Genomic DNA, 19,605 nt, shown 5'->3' with positions numbered 1-19,605 from the left:
TTTATTGATTAAAATCTAATCTTTCCTAGACTACCTACAATGCACCTGGCCAGTTAGGTAATATGATACCATGGGAGATGAGGATGGGAATTTATCCATGATCCTGGTAGTGATCAGTTTTTTGCCATGACACATGAAGATTAATAGTTCTTGTAATTATATCCTCATTTTTATAGTGGTAGTTGCTATTTTTATTCATGTCCCGTCTTTTTTGTGCTCCTGGAGTGATAGTGAGTTGCAGAAGTTAGGTATTCTGACCTTAGTAATGGATCCTTTTTGCAAACTGCTTTGAAGATTCAAAGAGCTAAGTAATGGAAAGTGTTATGTTTTAAATGAGTTGTCTTTGAGTTTCATAGTATCTCCTTGTTCTTATTTCGATGGGTAGGGTAAGTAGAAGAATTCAGTGGCCTTCTTTACATATTCATTATTTCTGGTGGGGATCTGGAGGCCTGGATTCTATTTCTGATTCTGCCATTAGCTCACTCTGTGACATTGGGAAAGTCATTTAGATTTAGGCCAAACTTGGTTGTTACCTAAACCCATATTTAGTCACCTAAATAATTAGTCTAACTTTTCCCAGAGGGTACACAAACCCAGCTCCCATAGATTTGTATGGGAGCTGTGCATGCTTTAGTACCTGTGAATATCAGCGCACTTAAGTATCTAATTTTAAGCACTCACATTTGCAAATGTTTGTTCTAAATTCTTTGCTCGCCATCTGGAGTTGACAAAGTCAAAGGATGTGGCTTGTTGTTGTTTTGCCTAGTGCCCAAGTGCAGCAGCTCTGAAGTGTCTGAGCTCCGGGAGTCCTTGTGGCATTTAATTTAGTCAGGTTCAGGCACAGCTAGCGGGGAGTCTGTGCTGAGATTCTGGAAGGCTAATGGGCAGAGGAACTGCCAGCAAAAAAGAACATGAGTAAAAAAGTGACCCTACTTACTTATGCATATGATTGGAAAGACAGCACATAGATGAGAGGAAAGAGTGGCATGAGTTTCTGTCAGCTGCAAAAACATCTTCAGTTGATTGGCCTGGGTAACTTTTTAATTTTAGTCAGAAGATTTTTGCTTGTTGTGTGCAGTACTTTATCTAGCATATGATGTTACGTGACATTCCTCCTTCGTGCTCAATCGGTATCGCTTATGGCAAACACTCACCAGTCAAGTTACAGGAAATGCATGATTACTCATGGCATCATGTGCTCTTTCCTTGTACTGAAGGAGACGATCAGCACAATAACAATATACAGAAGAGTGTCAAATGAAAAATATTATGCACAGGTGATTGAGTCAACCCTTAATTTGTCAAGAAGCCATTGGTCCAGCCTGTCCAAAATCCATGATCTCCATAGAACGATCAGCAGTAAACACAACTCTTCTCGCTCTGAAGATCAAATAAAAGAAAAGTTTAGGCCCTAAGGCCCTCATTCAGGAAAGCACTGAAGCTTGTTCTTAACTTCAGGCATTTGTTTAAGTCCCGTTGACTTCTGTAGGGATGCTTTTTGGTTTGGGAGCCATGACCTGATGTCTGTGTCTTTATACACGTGATATTACACCCACAGAGATGGATTGTGGCCAGACTTCTGTTTGGATCAATGGATTAAAAAGAATCTGTTTTGAAAACAACAATTAATTATTAATTGGACTTTTAAACAGTCTTCTTTTTTTCATATATTTACAAATATATTTTAATTTATAGAAAAACCCTGTCAGTTCCCCTTTTAGAATTCCTACTTAATTTTAAAATCTTAATTCCTCATTATGTGCCATAGTGGGGGCACCATATTTGTCCTCTGAACACCCCTCTGCTGGAACCTAGAAAAAAACAATTGCTCAAACTCCTAAACATTACATATACAGCAGAACCTCAGAGTTAACAAACACCTTGGCAAAAGGTTATTCATAACTCTGAAATGTTTAACTCTGAACATCCGGTTCCAAATGAGGTGTGTGGTTGAGGTCAGTTCGTAACTCCGCTTTTCGTAACTCTGAGGTTCTACTGTACTTTGTGAGCTTGATCCAAAGACTCTTGAAGTCAATGGAAAGACCTCATATGAACTTCAATGAACCTTGGATCAGGCCCTAAAGAAGCAATCAAACAAACTCTGTGAGCCTTCACTTTTATACTTGGATTATTTGGAAACAAGAATTAACATCCCTTGATTTCTCTAAAATGCAAAGAAGATCAGTAAGCATCCCTACTCATTTCATAGTAGCAGCTGTGTTAGTCTGTATTCGCAAAAAGAAGAGGAGTACTTGTGGCACCTTAGAGACTAACAAATTTATTAGAGCATAAGCTTTTGTGAGCTACATCATACTTCATCGGAAGTGAGCTGTAGCTCACGAAAGCTTATGCTCCTAATAAATTTGTTAGTCTCTAAGGTGCCACAAGTACTCCTTTTCTTTTTGCATCCCTACTCATACCGCACTGCAAGAACTTCTTTGTGTATTCAGTCTTCATCTTCAGCTAAAAAAGATTTTCCAGTAAGTACTTGTTTTTCAAAAAGTACTTGTATACTGTGTTGCTATTGCACTTTCTCCATATGATAGTCCATGTTTTCTTTATTATATTCTATAATTCAGTCTAAGTTTCCCTCCATGCATTGGCAGACATTATATCTGGTATTACTAGGCCTGTCAGATATTAGTGAAGTGTTGAGATTTGTATGTGATATGAAATTATATTTACTTAAAGTAATTTTGAGGAAATAATTTCTGTAAAAGAAACACACACACACACACACACACACACACACACACAATCCCCTGCTCTCATCTTCCTTCCTGATGGGGCTGAACTTAACCCAGATAAACACTCTACTGGCTGAGAACCTGTTTAAATTAATGTTAGTGAATGCCATTGCCTGCTGCTTAATCATGAAAGTATACATTATCCTTTATAGCGACACATTCAGCCGGTGCCAAGTAATTTAAATCTTTCTTAACCAGGTGTTAAATATGTGTGAAATTCTAAACTACTGGTATTTTAATGTAGAAGTTGCCAAATAAAGATTAAAAGGAGATGGAATGCAGCAAATCGGAGCTAATCAAATTATTTGTTACTAATTTAGCCCTGTTTTCTCTTTGAAAATTCTTCAGAAATATACAAATTTCTACAAGTATAATAATTATTCATAAATGGTCTTACTGTTTGTAAATAATAAAAATCATTTTATATTGCAGTAGAGTCAAATAGTCTCAATTTAGGCCTCATTGTGCTAAGCACTGTACATGATTGTTGTTATTTATTATTAGGGTATAAGCTCTTTGGGACAAGGAAGATAACGAAGGGAAGTCTAGTACTATGTGTTTGTACAGTGCACAAATAGGACTCCATTCTTGGTTGGCCCTTTGGTAAAACATAATAAACAGAATTAATAATAATTAACTGAACAGTTTGTGTTGCTGTAAGGTTTTACCTGAGTGGGTTGCAAATCCAGCTGCAGAACCCTACTCTTTTATCCAAGCGTGGGACTGGCACCATTGTTAAGAGTGGCAGAGTTAACTGTATTGCAACAGAAGCAGTTCCATTAAGCCATTACTTGTATGTGCACACAGAGCTTAAAACACAAGTATGACAGAGCTCAGTGAAGGCCAGAAGGAAGCTGGGAACTGGGGAGACTGAATCCTGACAACCAAATCTGTAACAAGAGTAGGCACGCTGAATGTATTTACTATGTGTAGGATGGAAAAGTTGGCACAAATTACACGAGAAATGAAAAAGTATCCGATGAAGTGAGCTGTAGCTCACGAAAGCTTATGCTCTAATAAATTTGTTAGTCTCTAAGGTGCCACAAGTACTCCTTTTCTTTTTGCGAATACAGACTAACACGGCTGCTACTCTGAAACCTGAACATACTTGGTGTCAGTGAGATGAGGGGGGCGCAGGGAGTGCCAAGATGATGCTACAATCTTACACTGAGGAGGAGGAACCCGTGAAAGAGATGTAGGAATTATGACAGGTTTCAGAGTAGCAGTCGTGTTAGTCTCTATCCGCCAAAAAAACAGAAGTACTTGTGGCACCTTAGAGACTAACAAATTTATTAGAGCATAAGTTTTCGTGGGCTACATGTCAGCTTCTCCCACTGACATAGCTACTGTCGCTTGTTGGGGGTGGATTAATTAAGTTGATGGGAGAGCTCTCTCCCATCACCTTAGAGCATCTGCACTAGCAGTGTGACAGCTATAAGCTCTGTAGTGTAAATGTAGCCCAAGTATATGACCAACAAATGCATTAGGCAAAAGTGAAAAGAATACATTTTACAAGCAGGTGCAGCAAGTATTAGATGACATGCCTAATCAAGACATCAGTTTGATGATAGGTGACTTCATTGCACAAATTGGCAACAACTCGATTGGCTGGGAAGGTGTCCTGGGCACAGCAGCAGAAGGCATCCAGACTTATAATGATGAATGGCTCCTGAATCTCTGTGGCTCAAACATCGTAAAGATAGGCCATGTGTGTATATTTGAGAGGTGAGCGTCTTCTTTGAGCGATGTCTGAGTCAGCAGAGATCAGAGCACAGATCATTATCTCTGAGAGGCCACATTACAACTTAAACTCAAAAAGATCACAAAGATGGACAAAAAGAATGTTATTGCAATAGAGAAGTTCCAGGACAAAGAAATGCAGATCAGATTGCATTTAGCAACCGATCCAGTATTTTACAGAACCAGACTGATGGAAATCTGGAAGACAGATGGTCAACCTGGAAGAAGATGGTAGTCGAGACAGCAGAGGAAGTAGTGCGCCTCTGAAGAGGGCAAAAGTAAGGTGCATAGATTGTTACATCTGGAACATGGGCAGCGACTGACAAACAAAAAACTCTGAAGGCAAAAAAGGAATAGTGCAAGACACAGGCAGAACTTTTAGAGCAGATGCAAGATGTATAGAAAAAGACAAAGAAATAAAGAAGAAATTCAGGCAAGATAGAAATGTCTGGGTTCAGAAGCAGGCTGCAGAGGCAGAAGCAGCAGCACAAGAGAGGAGATTTCAAGCAGCTGTGTAGAATAGTGAAAGACCTCTCAGAAAGACTAAATCATCACAGGTGATGCCCATCAATGACTGTCATGGACAGATATTGAAAATGCATGAAGAACAAGCCTGGAAAGAACATTTCCATTCCAGATTACAAACTGTCCAGAGCCAATAATCATGCCTAGGTTTGAGAGGAAATCCAAGTGCTAAGTTGGAAATAGAAGAGGTCCCAATAACAAACACAGTGAAATTAAAGCAGCCATCAAAGGCCTCAAACAAGGGAAATGCCTGATGTTCACAGAATTCAAGCAGGTTTCAGAGTAGCAGCCGTGTTACTCCTTTTCTTTTTGCGAATACAGACTACTTGTGGCACCTTAGAGACTAACAAATTTATTAGAGCATAAGCTTTCGTGAGCTACAGCTCACTTAATGCATCCGATGAAGTGAGCTGTAGCTCACGAAAGCTTATGCTCTAATAAATTTGTTAGTCTCTAAGGTGCCACAAGAATTCAAGCAGATGTACTGAAGGCAGGAGGCAAAATTCTGACTGAGCAGCTAATAAAACTCTGTAACGAAATATGGGTGAAAGAACAAGTGCTACAAGACTGGAGAGATGATATTCTTGTGACATTATGAAAAAGGGTAATCTTATTCAGTGCATGGTATCCCCTGAGAAAAAGTACCACAACTAGTGAGTGACAGAAATCAGTGGAGGAACTGAGAGCTTACAACCTAAATATACAACGAGAGGCGACAGGTGGACCCAACAGATCTGGGAGGAACACAAGATTACAGTGACACAATTATTGGTAGAGTAATAAGCAGCAGACACAGCACCACTGTGTAGCCTTTGTCAAATGTCTGGTAAATGGCAGAGCGAGATTTAAGGAGAGCTTTGAAGGAGGACAATATAGCGTCTGTTTGGATTTTTACTGGGTACTCCTCCCAGTGCATAAAGGGTGGGCCTGGGCAAAAGCACTAAGGTGTTTGGGGGACCATTGGACTGATGGGTGATAAAGGCTGGCATCATTGGCAAGGCAAGGGTGGCGGGTTAAAGGTTTGATTGTACATAAAAGATTATGGATAGGGTGGGGCTAATCCATGAATGGCCTTAAAAGTGAAGACCTAGTTTTTGTTTACAGTGGAAAAAGGGAGAACCTGGGGAAGGAATAGTTTGTGACCACATTTTAGCTGACTGTGAACTGTTTTTGTTCAGCAGTTTGCTATTCATTATTCAGTGGTCACTTTAAGTCACCTGATATTTTTTTTTTCTTCTGTTTCTTGTCTGGATAGTTGAAACTTTTTAAAGAGCAGAATAATGAATGACAAATAACTTACTGCTGGTAAAAAGATTCAGATGGAAAATGATTGATACTAAAATTTGTTTCAGAGTAGCAGCCGTGTTAGTCTGTATTCGCAAAAAGAAAAGGAGTACTTGTGGCACCTTAGAGACTAACAAATTTATTAGAGCATAAGCTTTCGTGAGCTACAGCTCACTTCATCGGATGCATCACTAAAATTTGTGAGACTTTTGGTATTTGTGAACTGTTTCACAAATACCAGAGTGACTTTCTGAATACTTATGAAAACAACTCATGTACAAATAACCGTGAATCAAACTCATCAATATTTTATTTCAGAGCATAATTACAAATCCCTTTTTGCATTGCTTGGTCACCTCTAGAAGTGCTTTCTGTACTGCTCTATGTAATACTATACAGAATCCTTAAGTCTTCTAATTTTCTTTATTATTTCGTTATAATTATCTATATTGCAAACAGGAGAAATCTTAATTGGGAAGACGGGTTGTATAGCAGTCTGTTGGAGTTGTATGTTTTGTGACAAGGTCAGGCCAGATGGCTATAGGAGAGTAATAGAAGGCAGATATATTAGCCCCAGGCTAAGTAGGTCCCTTTTCCCTGGGTAAGGTAACAGGGAAGGTTCCAGAACAATCAGGAACCTTCTGGAGACAATTAAGACAGACAGGCTGATTGGCTGCAGGTGTTCTAATCAAGAAGCTGCTAGAATCAATTAAGGCAGGCTAATCAGGGCACCTGGGTTTAAAAAGGAGCTCACTTCAGTTTGTGGTGTGTATGAGGAGCTGGGAGCAAGAGGCACTAGGAGCTGAGAGTGAGAACGCGGACTGTTGGAGGACTGAGGTGTACAAGCATCATCAGACACCAGGAGGAAGGTCCTATGGTGAAGATAAAGGTGGTGGTGAGAGGATGCCATGGGCAAGTAGCCCAAGGAGTTGTAGCTGTCGCACAGCTGTTCCAGGAGGCACTCTAGACAGCTGCATTCCACAGGGCCCTGGGCTGGAACCCGGAGTAGAGCGGGCCCAGGTTCCCCCCAAATCCTCCCAACTCCTGGTCAGACACAGGAGGAGTCGACCTGGACTGTGAATTCAGAAAAACGGCCAAGCTGAGGGCTGCCGTGAAGCTCTAATGCGAGCAAATCTGCCAATAAGCACAAGACCCACCAAAGTAGAGCAGGAACTTTTGTCACAGTTTTTATAAACAAGTTGCATTTCAACAGCCACAGGCAGGTTTGTATGAACTCTATGCCTTAATCTAGGCCTTAAAATTGGGGACTAATCCCTTATCAGTTCCTAAGACTATATCACACTTCTCTCCACCCTTTGAGTCCGCTGTGTCTTCAGTAACAACTGCCAGCAATCAGTAGTGAAATGCAGTGCAACTCCCATAGAGATAGGTTTGTTCTGTTAATTGTACTGATTGGTTCAGTCCACAAACCCACCTTAAGATTGCTTCTTGGAATAGAATTTATCTCAACAAACTATACTGTGCTTTAAGGGGCTTATAGCGTGTTGTGTTGCAAATGTACCCGATATTTGCATCCATCAGAGCAAAGCATTTTTTAATATTTTTCCTTGTTTCTGTGTTGCCTTAACTGAAAACGTGCTTTTGAAATGCTCAAGTGCATAACAAAATAATTAATTGATTTGTTCTGCAGGGTTCTCGATGCTCCTCTGATGCCAATATGCTCGGGGAGATGATGTTTGGCTCTGTGGCCATGAGCTACAAGGGTTCTACATTGAAAATTCACCAAATCCGGTGAGACTCGTTCTGTTTTTTGTTGCTTTTTTTTACTGATGTCCTTTTCACAAGATTCTATATTGTGATAAAATTGTTATTCCACTGAATGTTTCCAGTTCAGAGCAGAGGCAGTTTCTAAGTTCAGGTACAAATAGTATTTATCCTGATAATGCTTTAGACCTATAATAATGCTAGGCTAATTGTCATGCTATACGTTTAAGCCTTTAAAATCGGAAGGAATATGAATGGAGAAAAAAGGAAGTTTTGGGACAATAGTTCTGTACTGACCTCTTCCTTTTTTTTGTCTCATAGCTCCCCTCCTCAGCTCATGCTTAGCAAGGTTTTTACAGCTCGAACTGGAAGTAGCATCTATGGAAGTCTAAACACGTGAGTACATTAGAAATAATATCATTGAGTCTGAGTAGCTGAACCTAAGCACTACTTGGAAGAGAATTCTGATCATGTCAGGAGCCTCAAAATTTTTTTTTCTACATCACAAGGAACTTTGTATTGTTTCCTGTGTCTTGCCTCTCCACTGTTTGCTTGTGGTCATCTCCACCTCACTTTGCCTTAAGCAAAGGGATGGAGTGTTCCTTCACAGCAGGTGCTGGCATTTTGGCAATTGGAGACTGATCCTGCAAGGGGCTGAGTGCTTTTGATTCCTGCTGAAATCAATGAGAGTTGAAGGCACTCAATGATACCTCTTGGGTGTGAGGTGTTACAGAGTGGGTCTTTCTTTCAGCTACTTGCTGCTCAGTTTGCATGTGCTAACTGTACAGCTGGCCTGGCTTTGTGAACTATTAGGTGGTAGGGGGTTTTCCACAACTTTAGTGAAAGCCTGCACTAGTTGCTAGTCTGTTCCATTCAGGCTATCAATGAAATCAGACAGCACTGTACCAAAATGTGAATTACTGATTTTGTTGGGTTTTTGGTTTTTTGTTTTGTTTTTTTTTTTTTAGGTTGCAGGACAGTCTTGAGTTCATTAATCAGGACAATAATACATTAAAGCCAGACCATAGTACAATTATGAATGGACTCCTTGGAAACATAGGTAATTTAAAAGCTTAATTTCTTTCTTGGTACCTTTGTTAATTGAATAAGCACTAGATTTTCAGACTGTTATGAAAAATTCCATATTATGCAGCTAATAAAACCCACTGAAACAGTAGCAAAGGATTTTATAGAAAGAAACCTTGCATGGATTTGGGGAGAGTAAGCCATACAGCTTAGGTCTTGGTAATAGGACACAGCTTTTTCTCCATCTTGGTTAGAGGTTTAAATACAGCCTATATCAGGAAACACAAATACAGCCCTTCTTAGTAAGCACCACTTTCCCTTAATTAGTTAATTTAATTTTCAAGCCAGTTCTATTGTAGTTAGAATAAAATTGGCTGGAAAAAGTTAATTTTAAAACTTTAAGTGATCAGCTTCTGAGATTATCAGTGGACATACATACTTTTCTGCTCTAGCAACCAGACCTCTGAGGCTAATTGAATGTCATGTTACACCAAAATGGGGTTTTGGCTTCCAAATAACGGCATCAGTTCTTGGGAACAAGGGTCCATCCATGTCCTCATGAATCTCAATGGGACGACGTTTGTGCTTAAATTTAAACACGTGTGAGTGCCTTAGGAGATCAGAAATGAAGTCATTCGTTTAAAATCAATTTTTATAGCTAATATTGCAGAAATGAATCAGCTTTAAAAAGGTTCAGAAATACCAACAGATGTTTTTTCCTCCTTGTTGTGGCACACGTTTCTTTAAAACTTGCATCATCATTTGCAAGCTAATTGAGGTATAATAGTTATTATAGGCTTGTGCTACTTTTCTTGCCAGTAATTCATTTACAAGGGAAGCCTTGTAAAGGGGCTTGAGACTGTTGTCCATTCAATGCATCCACGTTTACAAAATGTGGAAAGTCAAAGTTGTACATTCTCATTACTCAGTATTTCTTTTGGGCTTTGTGTGAGATTTTTAGAAGTGCCAAAGTGAATTAAGAGCCAAAGTAAAGAAGTTCCTAACTCAGGCATGTTTGAAAATCTCATCTTTCCTCTGCAATTTGTATGACAGTTGCTTTTGTCTGGCAAAATTGTTAGTATGCCAACTCCCACCTTCCTGGCCCCCACAAAAAAATCCACAGGGAAAATTAAAACTTGAGCATTGTCACGGTTGTGATTCAGTGACTTAGGTGTAGCAAAGCATCCTAATGATGGCCTTCTACAGCAGCAAAAAGAAGGAAAATAGCTCTTCTAGCATGCTGCTGTAGGAGGTGTCAGTACATCAGTTGGGAGTCACAGAGGTACACAGCTAACAAATGACAGAGCATTTCAGAAGAAGAAACAAAAATACTGAGACCGCCATGAAACTGCAGGAACTTTCAATCCTTTCATCAGTGTTTGTTTACATTTCCCACTTCAAGGCAGAGGGAACAATGGGCAAGACAGGGCAAAGAAGTTAATCTATAACTGGAGCATTTGTATAACTAAATTAAATTTAAAAAAAAAATGCTTCTAACCCACTGACTCTTGCCAGCTCGTGATATAAAAAAAGTTTGTGTGTTTTGGTTGGGGACTGTTTACCCCCTGCTCTTTTCATACATGCCTGCTTTTTTTTTTTTTTTTTTAAAGCTAGTCCCTATTATCCTTTTTCCTTAATAAAGAACTAAGTCATTTAAAGAGAAGGGAAGGGAGCTTTAGTTAAAGTGCAGCCTTCTGAATTTTTTAATTAATTTACATAGAAAACCTTGGGTATATAATAGCTTCCCAAATTCAACTTTTTGATGCAGCTGGCAATTAACTAATTAAAAATGTCAGTGTTTGTTTTTTATTTTGTTATGTATGCAGAACAAGCATAATGTATTTCCCTGATGTAACTTACCCTTCAATAATGAATTTTTCCATGGTTTTAAAGTTAATGTTTATTTTTTGTCCACCATTCTTATGACTAACGTCGTGTATTGACTCTTAATTTTCATGAGCAGTGATTGTGACCGGTAATTTTTCTCGCCACTCTATTAAACTTAACTTATTCATGCTTTTTATTTTCATCTTCTTCGAAGGTGGAGTACCCTAGCCACTCACTCAATGGAGATATTAAAACACATGTTTTACATCAGGCTAAATCTAATATCTGTGAATCGAGCTAGTAGGTGTTCTTAACTTCCTGCATAAATTAATTATTTGCATTTTAAAAGTCCCTTTTGTGGGAGGTAATGTAAAATTGGATCCTGTTTTTAAAAAAAGATAATATTGGAAAGACAATGTTTTAGTCATAGATACTTCAGCTTGGATTTTAACTCTTGCTGAGCATAAGAGCTGTATTCTTCTGTATCTGTTGGTCTGCATTTATGTTGGCTTATAACTTTTTTTTTTTTTTCCTACAGACTCAGCTCTGCTTTACTAACCTCCTTCTTTCATATGTATTTTACGTTCTGCCATGTAGGTCTTTCACAGCTTTGCAGCCCTAGGCGAGCGTTCTCTGAACAAGGTCCGCTCCGCCTGATCCGGAGCGCCTCTTTCTTTGCAGGTTTGCAGTGTGCTGTGTACATAGTCTAGTTGATGTCACCAAGATGTGTGGATTTGTAGTGTAGCCATGGAAATAAGATATGTTTTAAAGATATGATTGTGAAATTGGAGGGCATGGGGAAAATGTAAAGTGAGCAGAGATGCTTGCTTTTTAGCTTTTTATCATTTTGTGGGAATTTTAAGCACATATCATCAAGAGCAGTAGATGCTTTAAAAGTTCTGTTCTCTTAATGAGTTTTGTTTTATAGACACTTACCCATTTGCATAGTGCATATTTATTTTTGGAGGCAATATTTGACAGTAGTTGCTTTCCAAGCTAATTTAGATCTGGACTTGTTTTAACCAAATTTATAAGAATATGTAGTCACTTTTGGTTCATATAAAATAAACAATGCTTGTTTTCAGTGGCTGGGTCTTACTTCCATGGCTGAGTAGCTTATGTTTCACAGATCTGTAAAATATATCACATTTAAGATTATGATTGAGACACTTTTGATCTTCTATACACATAAGGACTGGCTATGAATACAGATGCTGCTCAAGGCTTAGTTGAACAAGCAATTCACTGTATAAAGTTTTAATACTAATCCTTTTCCTTCCTGACTACTATTGTGAAATATTTTGGAAGAATTCTTTATTACATGGTCCAGACTTGTATATAAAGCATTTATTCAATGTTGCTGGTTTATACACATCTAAAATCTAAGTTACTCTCTTTGTCTTTTACAAAGGGCTTTAGCTGCTTGGCTAATACCCTTTTAGTACATTAGAATTTTACTCCAAAATCTTTTTGTAGGAGAGAGAATGAATGTAGGTCTGGTTCTTTTTGTGCTTAAAATGAAGAGGCAGACTTTAGAAAAATATGTAAGAGCTTTTCAAATAAATGTTTTGGCTTGTTCAGCTTAGCAGCATCTCTTGGTGATGGGCTTGCACAGTGTGTTGAAAAATATCTAAATTAATGCAATGAGATGAGCATGATTTGGTTTTGTTAATTAACTGGAACACTACAAACAAGGACAGGAATGTATATTCTCTTGCTAATTGGTGTGTCTTATTTTACAGTTCACAGCAACCCTATGGACATGCCTGGGAGGGAGCAGAATGAGGATAGAGACAGCGGCATAGCAAGATCTGGTAAAATCCAGAACACTAGAGAGCTCTAATGAATGATTGCTATTAGATATCCATCTATCCTGTTGCCTAAGCCACCTTCTCTGTTGCTTGGTGACCGCCCTAAAACCAGAATCCAGAAATCTGACTTTCCCTTCTATAATGATATGTTTTGAAATGTATGTATTCATTTATTTATATTTATGCAAATGCTAGAGAAGGACACCTATCCATATACTTTAAGCACCCTTGATATACTTAAAAATACCTCACAGAAATACTCTGAGCGCAGTAGTACAATTGAATATAACTCACTTCCAATGAGCCGGGCAATTTAAAGACTCAAATCAAACTCATAATGTGTTCAAAAATATTGTGCCCCATTATTATTGAGGGCAATAATAATTTCCAGCTTTTAGAATGGGTAATTTCCCCCAATAAACTCAGGACGCTGGGCCTGTTACGACTGGGAACTTCCATCTCATAGGCCATCCTTCCTGTCTGTTTCCATCTCTGCTTTTGGAGAGTAGTTAAGGGGTTGAAACTACCAAGTTTCTTATCTTTCTGAAGAAGAATTTTCTCTCACTCTTGTGGGGTTGGAGACACAGTGCAAGGTATCTGCATATGTACAGTGCCTATGCTGTTTATTACCTCTACACTGGAGGGTTTAAAGTCTGTTCCAGCACATCCGTGCTGGTATACTTTGCTGGTTTTACTGTAAACTGGACATTTTAAAAATAAGATATGTGTATAGATAGGAAGGACAAGTCAGATGTTTGATGAGTTATATCAGATGCATTTAGTGGGGTCCCTCTAATGGCTACCGTAATTTCCCAAATATTGTTTTCTTTTGTGTGCCTTAACTATGTAGGAAGTGTTTCACTTGGTTTTTCTAATTCTTACAGCATCTCTTAGCAGCCTGCTCATCACTCCGTTTCCCTCCCCGGGCTCTTCACTTACCAGAAGCTGTGCCAGCAGTTACCAAAGACGCTGGCGTCGCAGTCAGACCACAAGCTTGGAGAATGGGGTCTTCCCTAGATGGTGAGCTGGAGATAATGCTGGTTTTACCTTAAGCTCTTGCGGATTCCTGTAGTCTGATTCTGCTCTGGCATACACCAGTTAACACCATTACTTGCTGTGGTGTATTTATACAGGTGTAAGTGAAATTAGAATTCGATCTCTGGTGCTTTTTGTGGTTTATTTCTTCATAGTGTTTACTGCTTTTTCACATAATAGAAACGGCTAACAAATTGCAGGTAAAAATATGGGTTGAAGTTCTGAAAAGAAGGAGCCCTGAGATCCTAATAAAAAAGCAAACCATTGGCAAAAATAGGTGTGAATTGAAATGTCAGATCTGAACTCCACAAACATCAGATCTGGACTTTGAGATTTAAGGCCCATCTTTCAATAATGTGTTATGCTTTTATAGAGTGACAACACTGGTGTTACCAAGGAAGATGATTTAACAAATGCAAACAAAAGGAGTTAGCTTAAGTTAAATGTTCTGATATTTAATTTCATAGAACTCAAACTGCCATTTAAAGCAATGAATTCCTCAAGCTTTTTCTTTTTCCCCTTCAAGGTCCGTAGAGGAAAGCTTTAATTTGTCAGATGACAGCTCTGGTCCCAGCCCGGGAATTGTTAGGAAAAAGAAGATAGCAATTGGTGTGATATTTTCACTCTCAAAGGATGAAGATGAAAATAATAAATTTCATGACTTCTTTTTTTCACATTTCCCTCTTTTTGAGAGTCACATGAACAAACTGAAGAGTGCAATAGAACAGGTAAACACAGTCTCTTGGGATTCCTTTACTTTCTGTATTCGATTTTTTTTTTTTCTTGCATCTTACTAATGTATCTGTAGATGATTTATGCTCAGTGGGTCAGATCTTTGACCCTGCTTCCTACTAACAGCATAGGGACTCTGTTGGGGTGGGGACAAAGCATGCTGCATTATTCTGCAAGGATCACTGGAAGCTAGAACAGTCCTTAGGCTGCTCTAACTTGCACTGGAGTTTAAGCTCCCAGCCAGCTCTAATATCAACCAAGGTTGAAAGGTGGCTTAGGACCTCCTTTGCGTCCTTCCCTCAGCTATACAAGAGTCTACTCTAGTGGATTGCATTGCAGGTTCAGGATCCGTCAGTGGGCTTGTATTGGCTCTAAATAACTCTAGTATTTTTGTTTTTTGCTGATTCCTAATCTTACCAGATTTTCTAAGAATGAACAGTTTTACATATAAATTCGTCTCAAACCCCTCTTCTAGGAAATGCGTTAGCAGTGACTGTATGAAACCTTTTGAACCCTCTTCTGGCTTTCATGACTGAAAGTGCGGAAGAGAAAGAGGCTGCAAACACACACAACTCTCCCTACATATGAAAGTTAGCAATGTACCATCATTTATCATGTTTAAAAAAATGTTATTTGCCTGACCAGTTGCATAAAAGATAAAGCCAAACACATGACTTTGTTTTCCATTTTCTTTACCTCTGTTGCCGTGTCTGGCGTTTGTTATCTGTTTAATGATTGTTTTCAAGGCTATGAAAATGAGCCGTAGATCAGCTGATGCCAGTCAGCGGAGCTTGGCATATAACAGAATTGTAGACGCCCTAAATGAATTCAGGTGAGTATTTAGTCTTAAATCTTTTATTGCTGTGTCTTTTAATGTGCTCGAGTTCTTCCAGATCCTTTGTAGTGCAGTGTTTCTCAACCCTTTCAGATTGGCAAGCTCTTATCAAAGTAAAAAATGATTGCTGACCCACTTATCCTGACTGTAAAAGTCAGGGTGAAAATTGTATTAATGCTACCATTGCAAAGCCTATATAATTTACTTGAGTGTATGTTTTTGAGAGGATGTCAGAGAGTACTTGACCATGAAACGGCAGGGCTGTGTGGGGAGCAGGTGAGCGAGATTTTCTTTGCTTTACACTGTAATAAAGTTTTCAGTGTCTCATATCCCCTCTGATAGCCTTTCATGGTCTACCCTGCAGGTCATGACCCGCTGTTTGAGAAACACTGTTCTAGTTCATCTTTTCCTAATCTGTGAATAGAACATAACCTTTCCCCCTCTCAGATCTCTGGGGGGAACCATAGTTATTGCTCATAGGTAGTTTGTTGGAAGGGAGGAGCATCTTTCAAAAAATGTCTAAGCTTTTCTTCTGACACCTGCACAAAGGAGAGGGGCAATATCAAAACCTAGCATCTATTCAGTTCTGTTGAGAAATAACACAAATGAGTACATCACTGGCATTTTCCTTCAGTAATTCAGGTAGCATGGGAGATGTAGGAGCAAAGAAAAAGGAAATCTGTCTGTCTATCTCTAGTGATTTGTCATCACTTAAATAGGAATGGCAGGATGCCCCTAAAGAGAGAGACTAGAACCACATTTAACAAGCCCTGTAGAAGGCAACATTATATTATAAAAAAGTAGTTAACCTTTTGCTTTCCACTCACAGGATGTTTTTCTTAGCAGTGAAAGATCCTGCGGGACCATTCATCTGAAAAAAATGACTTTTCAGTTTAGTTTCAGTCAACAGAATTACAGTCGTGTTACTGAATAGCCATGGATTATGTGATATTTAAGGGCAAACGTAGCACAGTTCTATTTTCCAAACATCTCTCATCTCATAATGAGCCAAATCCTCAGTTCTTCATGCATTTGCTTTATGCTGTCGGCTGTCTGTCAAGGATGGAGGGACAGGCCTGTAATACATACCACTGTGAGCCTTTCCAGCACCACCTGGCCTGCATATGCTGTCCTGGGGGCTATTTCTAGGAGCAGCCTGGCATCGGGAGACTTGACAGGTTCAAAGGTGGCTTGAAGCGCCCTTAGGCTCCCTCCCTTAGCATGCAAGTTCTGTGCTGTGCTTCTGCAAGGCACAGCACAGAAGAAATTCACCCGTGGGTTCTTCCCCTCTAAATAAGTTCTGTTTGGTTGTGCTCTAGCTGAAGTGTAGACGACGTGCACAGTTTGAATAGCGAAGTTGAAGGTTCTCGTCTGCATACTTGTAGGGTGAAAATGCACGTGGAAAAGTAAAACAAAACACCCCACTTTATAGGGCAAGATTGACAGGCTTGTTTTCTGAGGCTTTAAAGTATTGTCAAATGTGATCATTCACATGACACATTGATTGCGTAACCTTCAATGGACATGTATGTGTACTACCCGTTTTATGCAGCGTTTCCATGATGCTGTAAATGTTGTTCCATTGCAGCGTAATAGGGTGAATTAAATCCAGTATGGATTTCCTGGGGCTGCAGTCTTTGTTTGGATGATTTTATATTTTAACTAAGTATGTGAATAGAAATGTATACTACAAATGCCCCTTTGCGGCTTTTGGTAGCCTTCTAGAACCTTATTTCTCTATGCTGTGTAGGATAGTAGTGCTGTATTGTAACTTGTGTACTATAAAAATGTTGTTATGGAACAGAAAAACGCTTGTTTTTGGTTTGTTTTTTTATAAATAAAGTGTTTTGTACCAAAAGAGGTGCATCTAAATGTCAACATCTGGATTATTGAGTTCAGAAATCTATTTGGGGTTAAATGGAATATCTTCTGGATAGGCACTTTGATTTCTGCATTATTCAGCAAATTTGTGTGTGTGTGTGTGATGTTAACCCCACCATTAGCCCCATAGTGATGGCATTGTTAGTATATCCCCTTGCTAACAACAAGAATACGACATCCTTGACTCGATCTTCAGCTGGTATAAATCGGCATAGCTTCACTGAAGTCTATGGCACAATGTTAATTTATATCTGCTGAGAGTGGGGCTCCCTGCTTTACCACCAAGGAGTTGAAAGATTAATTGATGTACTTCTCTGAGGTAAAGTGAACATGAGGATGGTCCACCTGTGGCCCTCTCCTTGCCAACCACAAAAATCTGTTCTGGGCAGCAGGTAGGAAGGGGAATCCTGAGGGGATTATTCTTCTCACCATGTGCTAAGGCAGCGTCCGTTGTTGGATTCTGGGATCTGCCTTGTTTTTCCTGAATTCCCCTTCCCCACGTCCCCCCGCCCTTCAGCCTTTCTCTGTAAGCTTAATTCTGCAGTAAGTAGCATAATGCTGCATCTCGCTGTCTTTCCTTCTTTCCCACGGGACATCTAGTCAATCACCTTCAACATCCTTGATCATTCTTGGCCACGCAAATGGGGATTCCCAAGGGACATTTTGAACAGAGGCCCTGCCTTGTGACTGTCCAAGATACAGAAATTTACCATGAAGTTAGTCTGGTTCTGGGTTTTTTTGTTTTTTTTTAAAGTAATTGTCAGCTTTTTATATACTGCATGTTAAAGATGCAGACCAAGCTAGACTTTAAATCTAATGGGCACCAACTGCCTCTGGCTCTGTGTGGCTCTGATAACAGCCCATGAATCACTAGGATGTATAACTTTCCCGGGCCACACACTTCTGCACTGGCTGCTGGGAATGGTAGGAATGCAAGAGCTGCTATCATCCAAAGACTCCCCTATGCAGGGAAGATCCTCTTGTGGCTGGAAAAGATGCCTTTAGGTCAGCTTTGTGCTGGTATGGCAGTGTCAAGCTGCTCTAACGCAGGAGAGGATCTGGCCCTCTAGATTTTCTACATTTACCTGCCTGCACATGTTCTTATTTATGACTTGTAGACAGGACCTCAGGTGCTATGATAGAACAACTAGGGCTCCTGCCTATTGTGCTTGGTGCTGTACAAATACAGAACAAAAAACAGTCCCTGCCCCAGAGACCTTACAATCTAAGTAAAGAAGAAATTGTGCCCTGATTTGCTCCTCTTATCTCATACTCAGAGAGGGGAAGCTGTTTCCATGAATGGCCCAGACTGAATTTTTTTTCCTGCTGCAAATTGTTGATATTAATAAATGTGTTGCAAGTCCAGCATCAAACTCTAGATCTATCTTGCATTGTTATTCACTTTAAAACATTTTAAAATTGTTTAAACTGCTAATGGATTTAACTGTTAACACTGGACTCACAGGCTGAAGGCTGTCTTCAGATCTCGGATATGCAGAAAAGTGCTTTGTAAAGTAAGCTATTGTGCTTGCAAACATATTCAGATGCTCTCAAAACCCTAAGGGCCAAACCAACAGAGTGCATTAATAGTGCTGATTATGCATTTGAATAATATCCATGTGGCATCTTTGGATGTGGTAAATATGCAGATAGCTGAGGAAACATTAAAAACATAACAAGGGAAACACCTCTTGTAACATGCTTGCACTAGACTTGGGCCTATTTCATACCAGTGATATTTAAGCAGATTACATTACTGACATCAGTGGAGAGTTCTGCTTAAAAATTGATGGTGCAGTATGGCCCCTTGCATTATGCATAACTCAGCAAGGTGCATGAGTCTTGCATATTGCATAGGCTGTCCCAGAGCAGCAGAAGGTATGGTGACAAAAAAGAACAGATATGCTCCTAATCCAAAATCCTGCATTCTAAGTGTAATATTTTTCATGTCTAAAGAAAATGCCCGTTTTATAGAGGAAAATAAAATAGAGTGGGGGAGGGAAAGTGTAAGTGTTAATGAATTTTGCAAGCCAGCAAAATTATTTTAACATAAAAGAAAAATACTCTGAGCATTTTAAAGATTTTCTCATCATAAAATAGTATTTTAATAATACTTTGCCTTCAAGAACCTCAAAATGCTTTACATACAGCAATGAAGTAAACCTTGCAACACCTCTCTGAGGTATTATTACCCCCATTGAGAATGGGGAGGCACGGGGAGAAGTCCTTTGGGGCATGGACCATCTTTTTGATCTGACTTTGTGCAGTGCCTCTCCCAGTGGGGTTCCTATATTGCTACAAGAGTGAAAGAATTTTCCCAGGATGTCGCAGTGAGTGTAGAGCAGGGAAAAGAATCCTATAGTCTTGTGCTCTAACCAGTAGGCAGCGCTACCCCCAAAGGAGTACAGTTGCATTCTTAATAAGCATTATGGTTATT

The 19,605-nt window shown here is 39.4% G+C and overlaps 1 protein-coding gene across 6 annotated transcripts in view; it reads left to right on the top strand.

The window, feature by feature from the left end:
* The window catches only part of FNIP1 (folliculin interacting protein 1), a 114,236-nt gene that overhangs the window by 54,148 nt on the left and 40,483 nt on the right, over positions 1-19,605 (top strand). For 4 of the 6 annotated variants that reach the window (XR_005294485.2, XM_038413815.2, XM_038413808.2 and 1 more), the window contains exons 4-11: positions 7,948-8,048; positions 8,343-8,417; positions 8,990-9,081; positions 11,472-11,555; positions 12,617-12,688; positions 13,570-13,705; positions 14,247-14,448; positions 15,199-15,284. Coding sequence is in view for 5 of the 6 variants with exons in the window: in XM_038413815.2 (XP_038269743.1) it covers positions 7,948-8,048; positions 8,343-8,417; positions 8,990-9,081; positions 11,472-11,555; positions 12,617-12,688; positions 13,570-13,705; positions 14,247-14,448; positions 15,199-15,284 (848 nt within the window). In the remaining variant the exon portion in view is untranslated. The remainder of the gene's footprint in view (positions 1-7,947; positions 8,049-8,342; positions 8,418-8,989; positions 9,082-11,471; positions 11,556-12,616; positions 12,689-13,569; positions 13,706-14,246; positions 14,449-15,198; positions 15,285-19,605) is intronic. The other 2 variants (XM_038413810.2, XM_043491157.1) reach the window with 1 other exon arrangement.

The sequence above is a fragment of the Dermochelys coriacea genome, chromosome 8 (genome assembly GCF_009764565.3).
Source record: "Dermochelys coriacea isolate rDerCor1 chromosome 8, rDerCor1.pri.v4, whole genome shotgun sequence".
In the NCBI taxonomy this organism is placed as follows: Eukaryota; Metazoa; Chordata; order Testudines; family Dermochelyidae; genus Dermochelys; species Dermochelys coriacea.
This window is presented reverse-complemented; position numbering and strand designations above follow the sequence as displayed.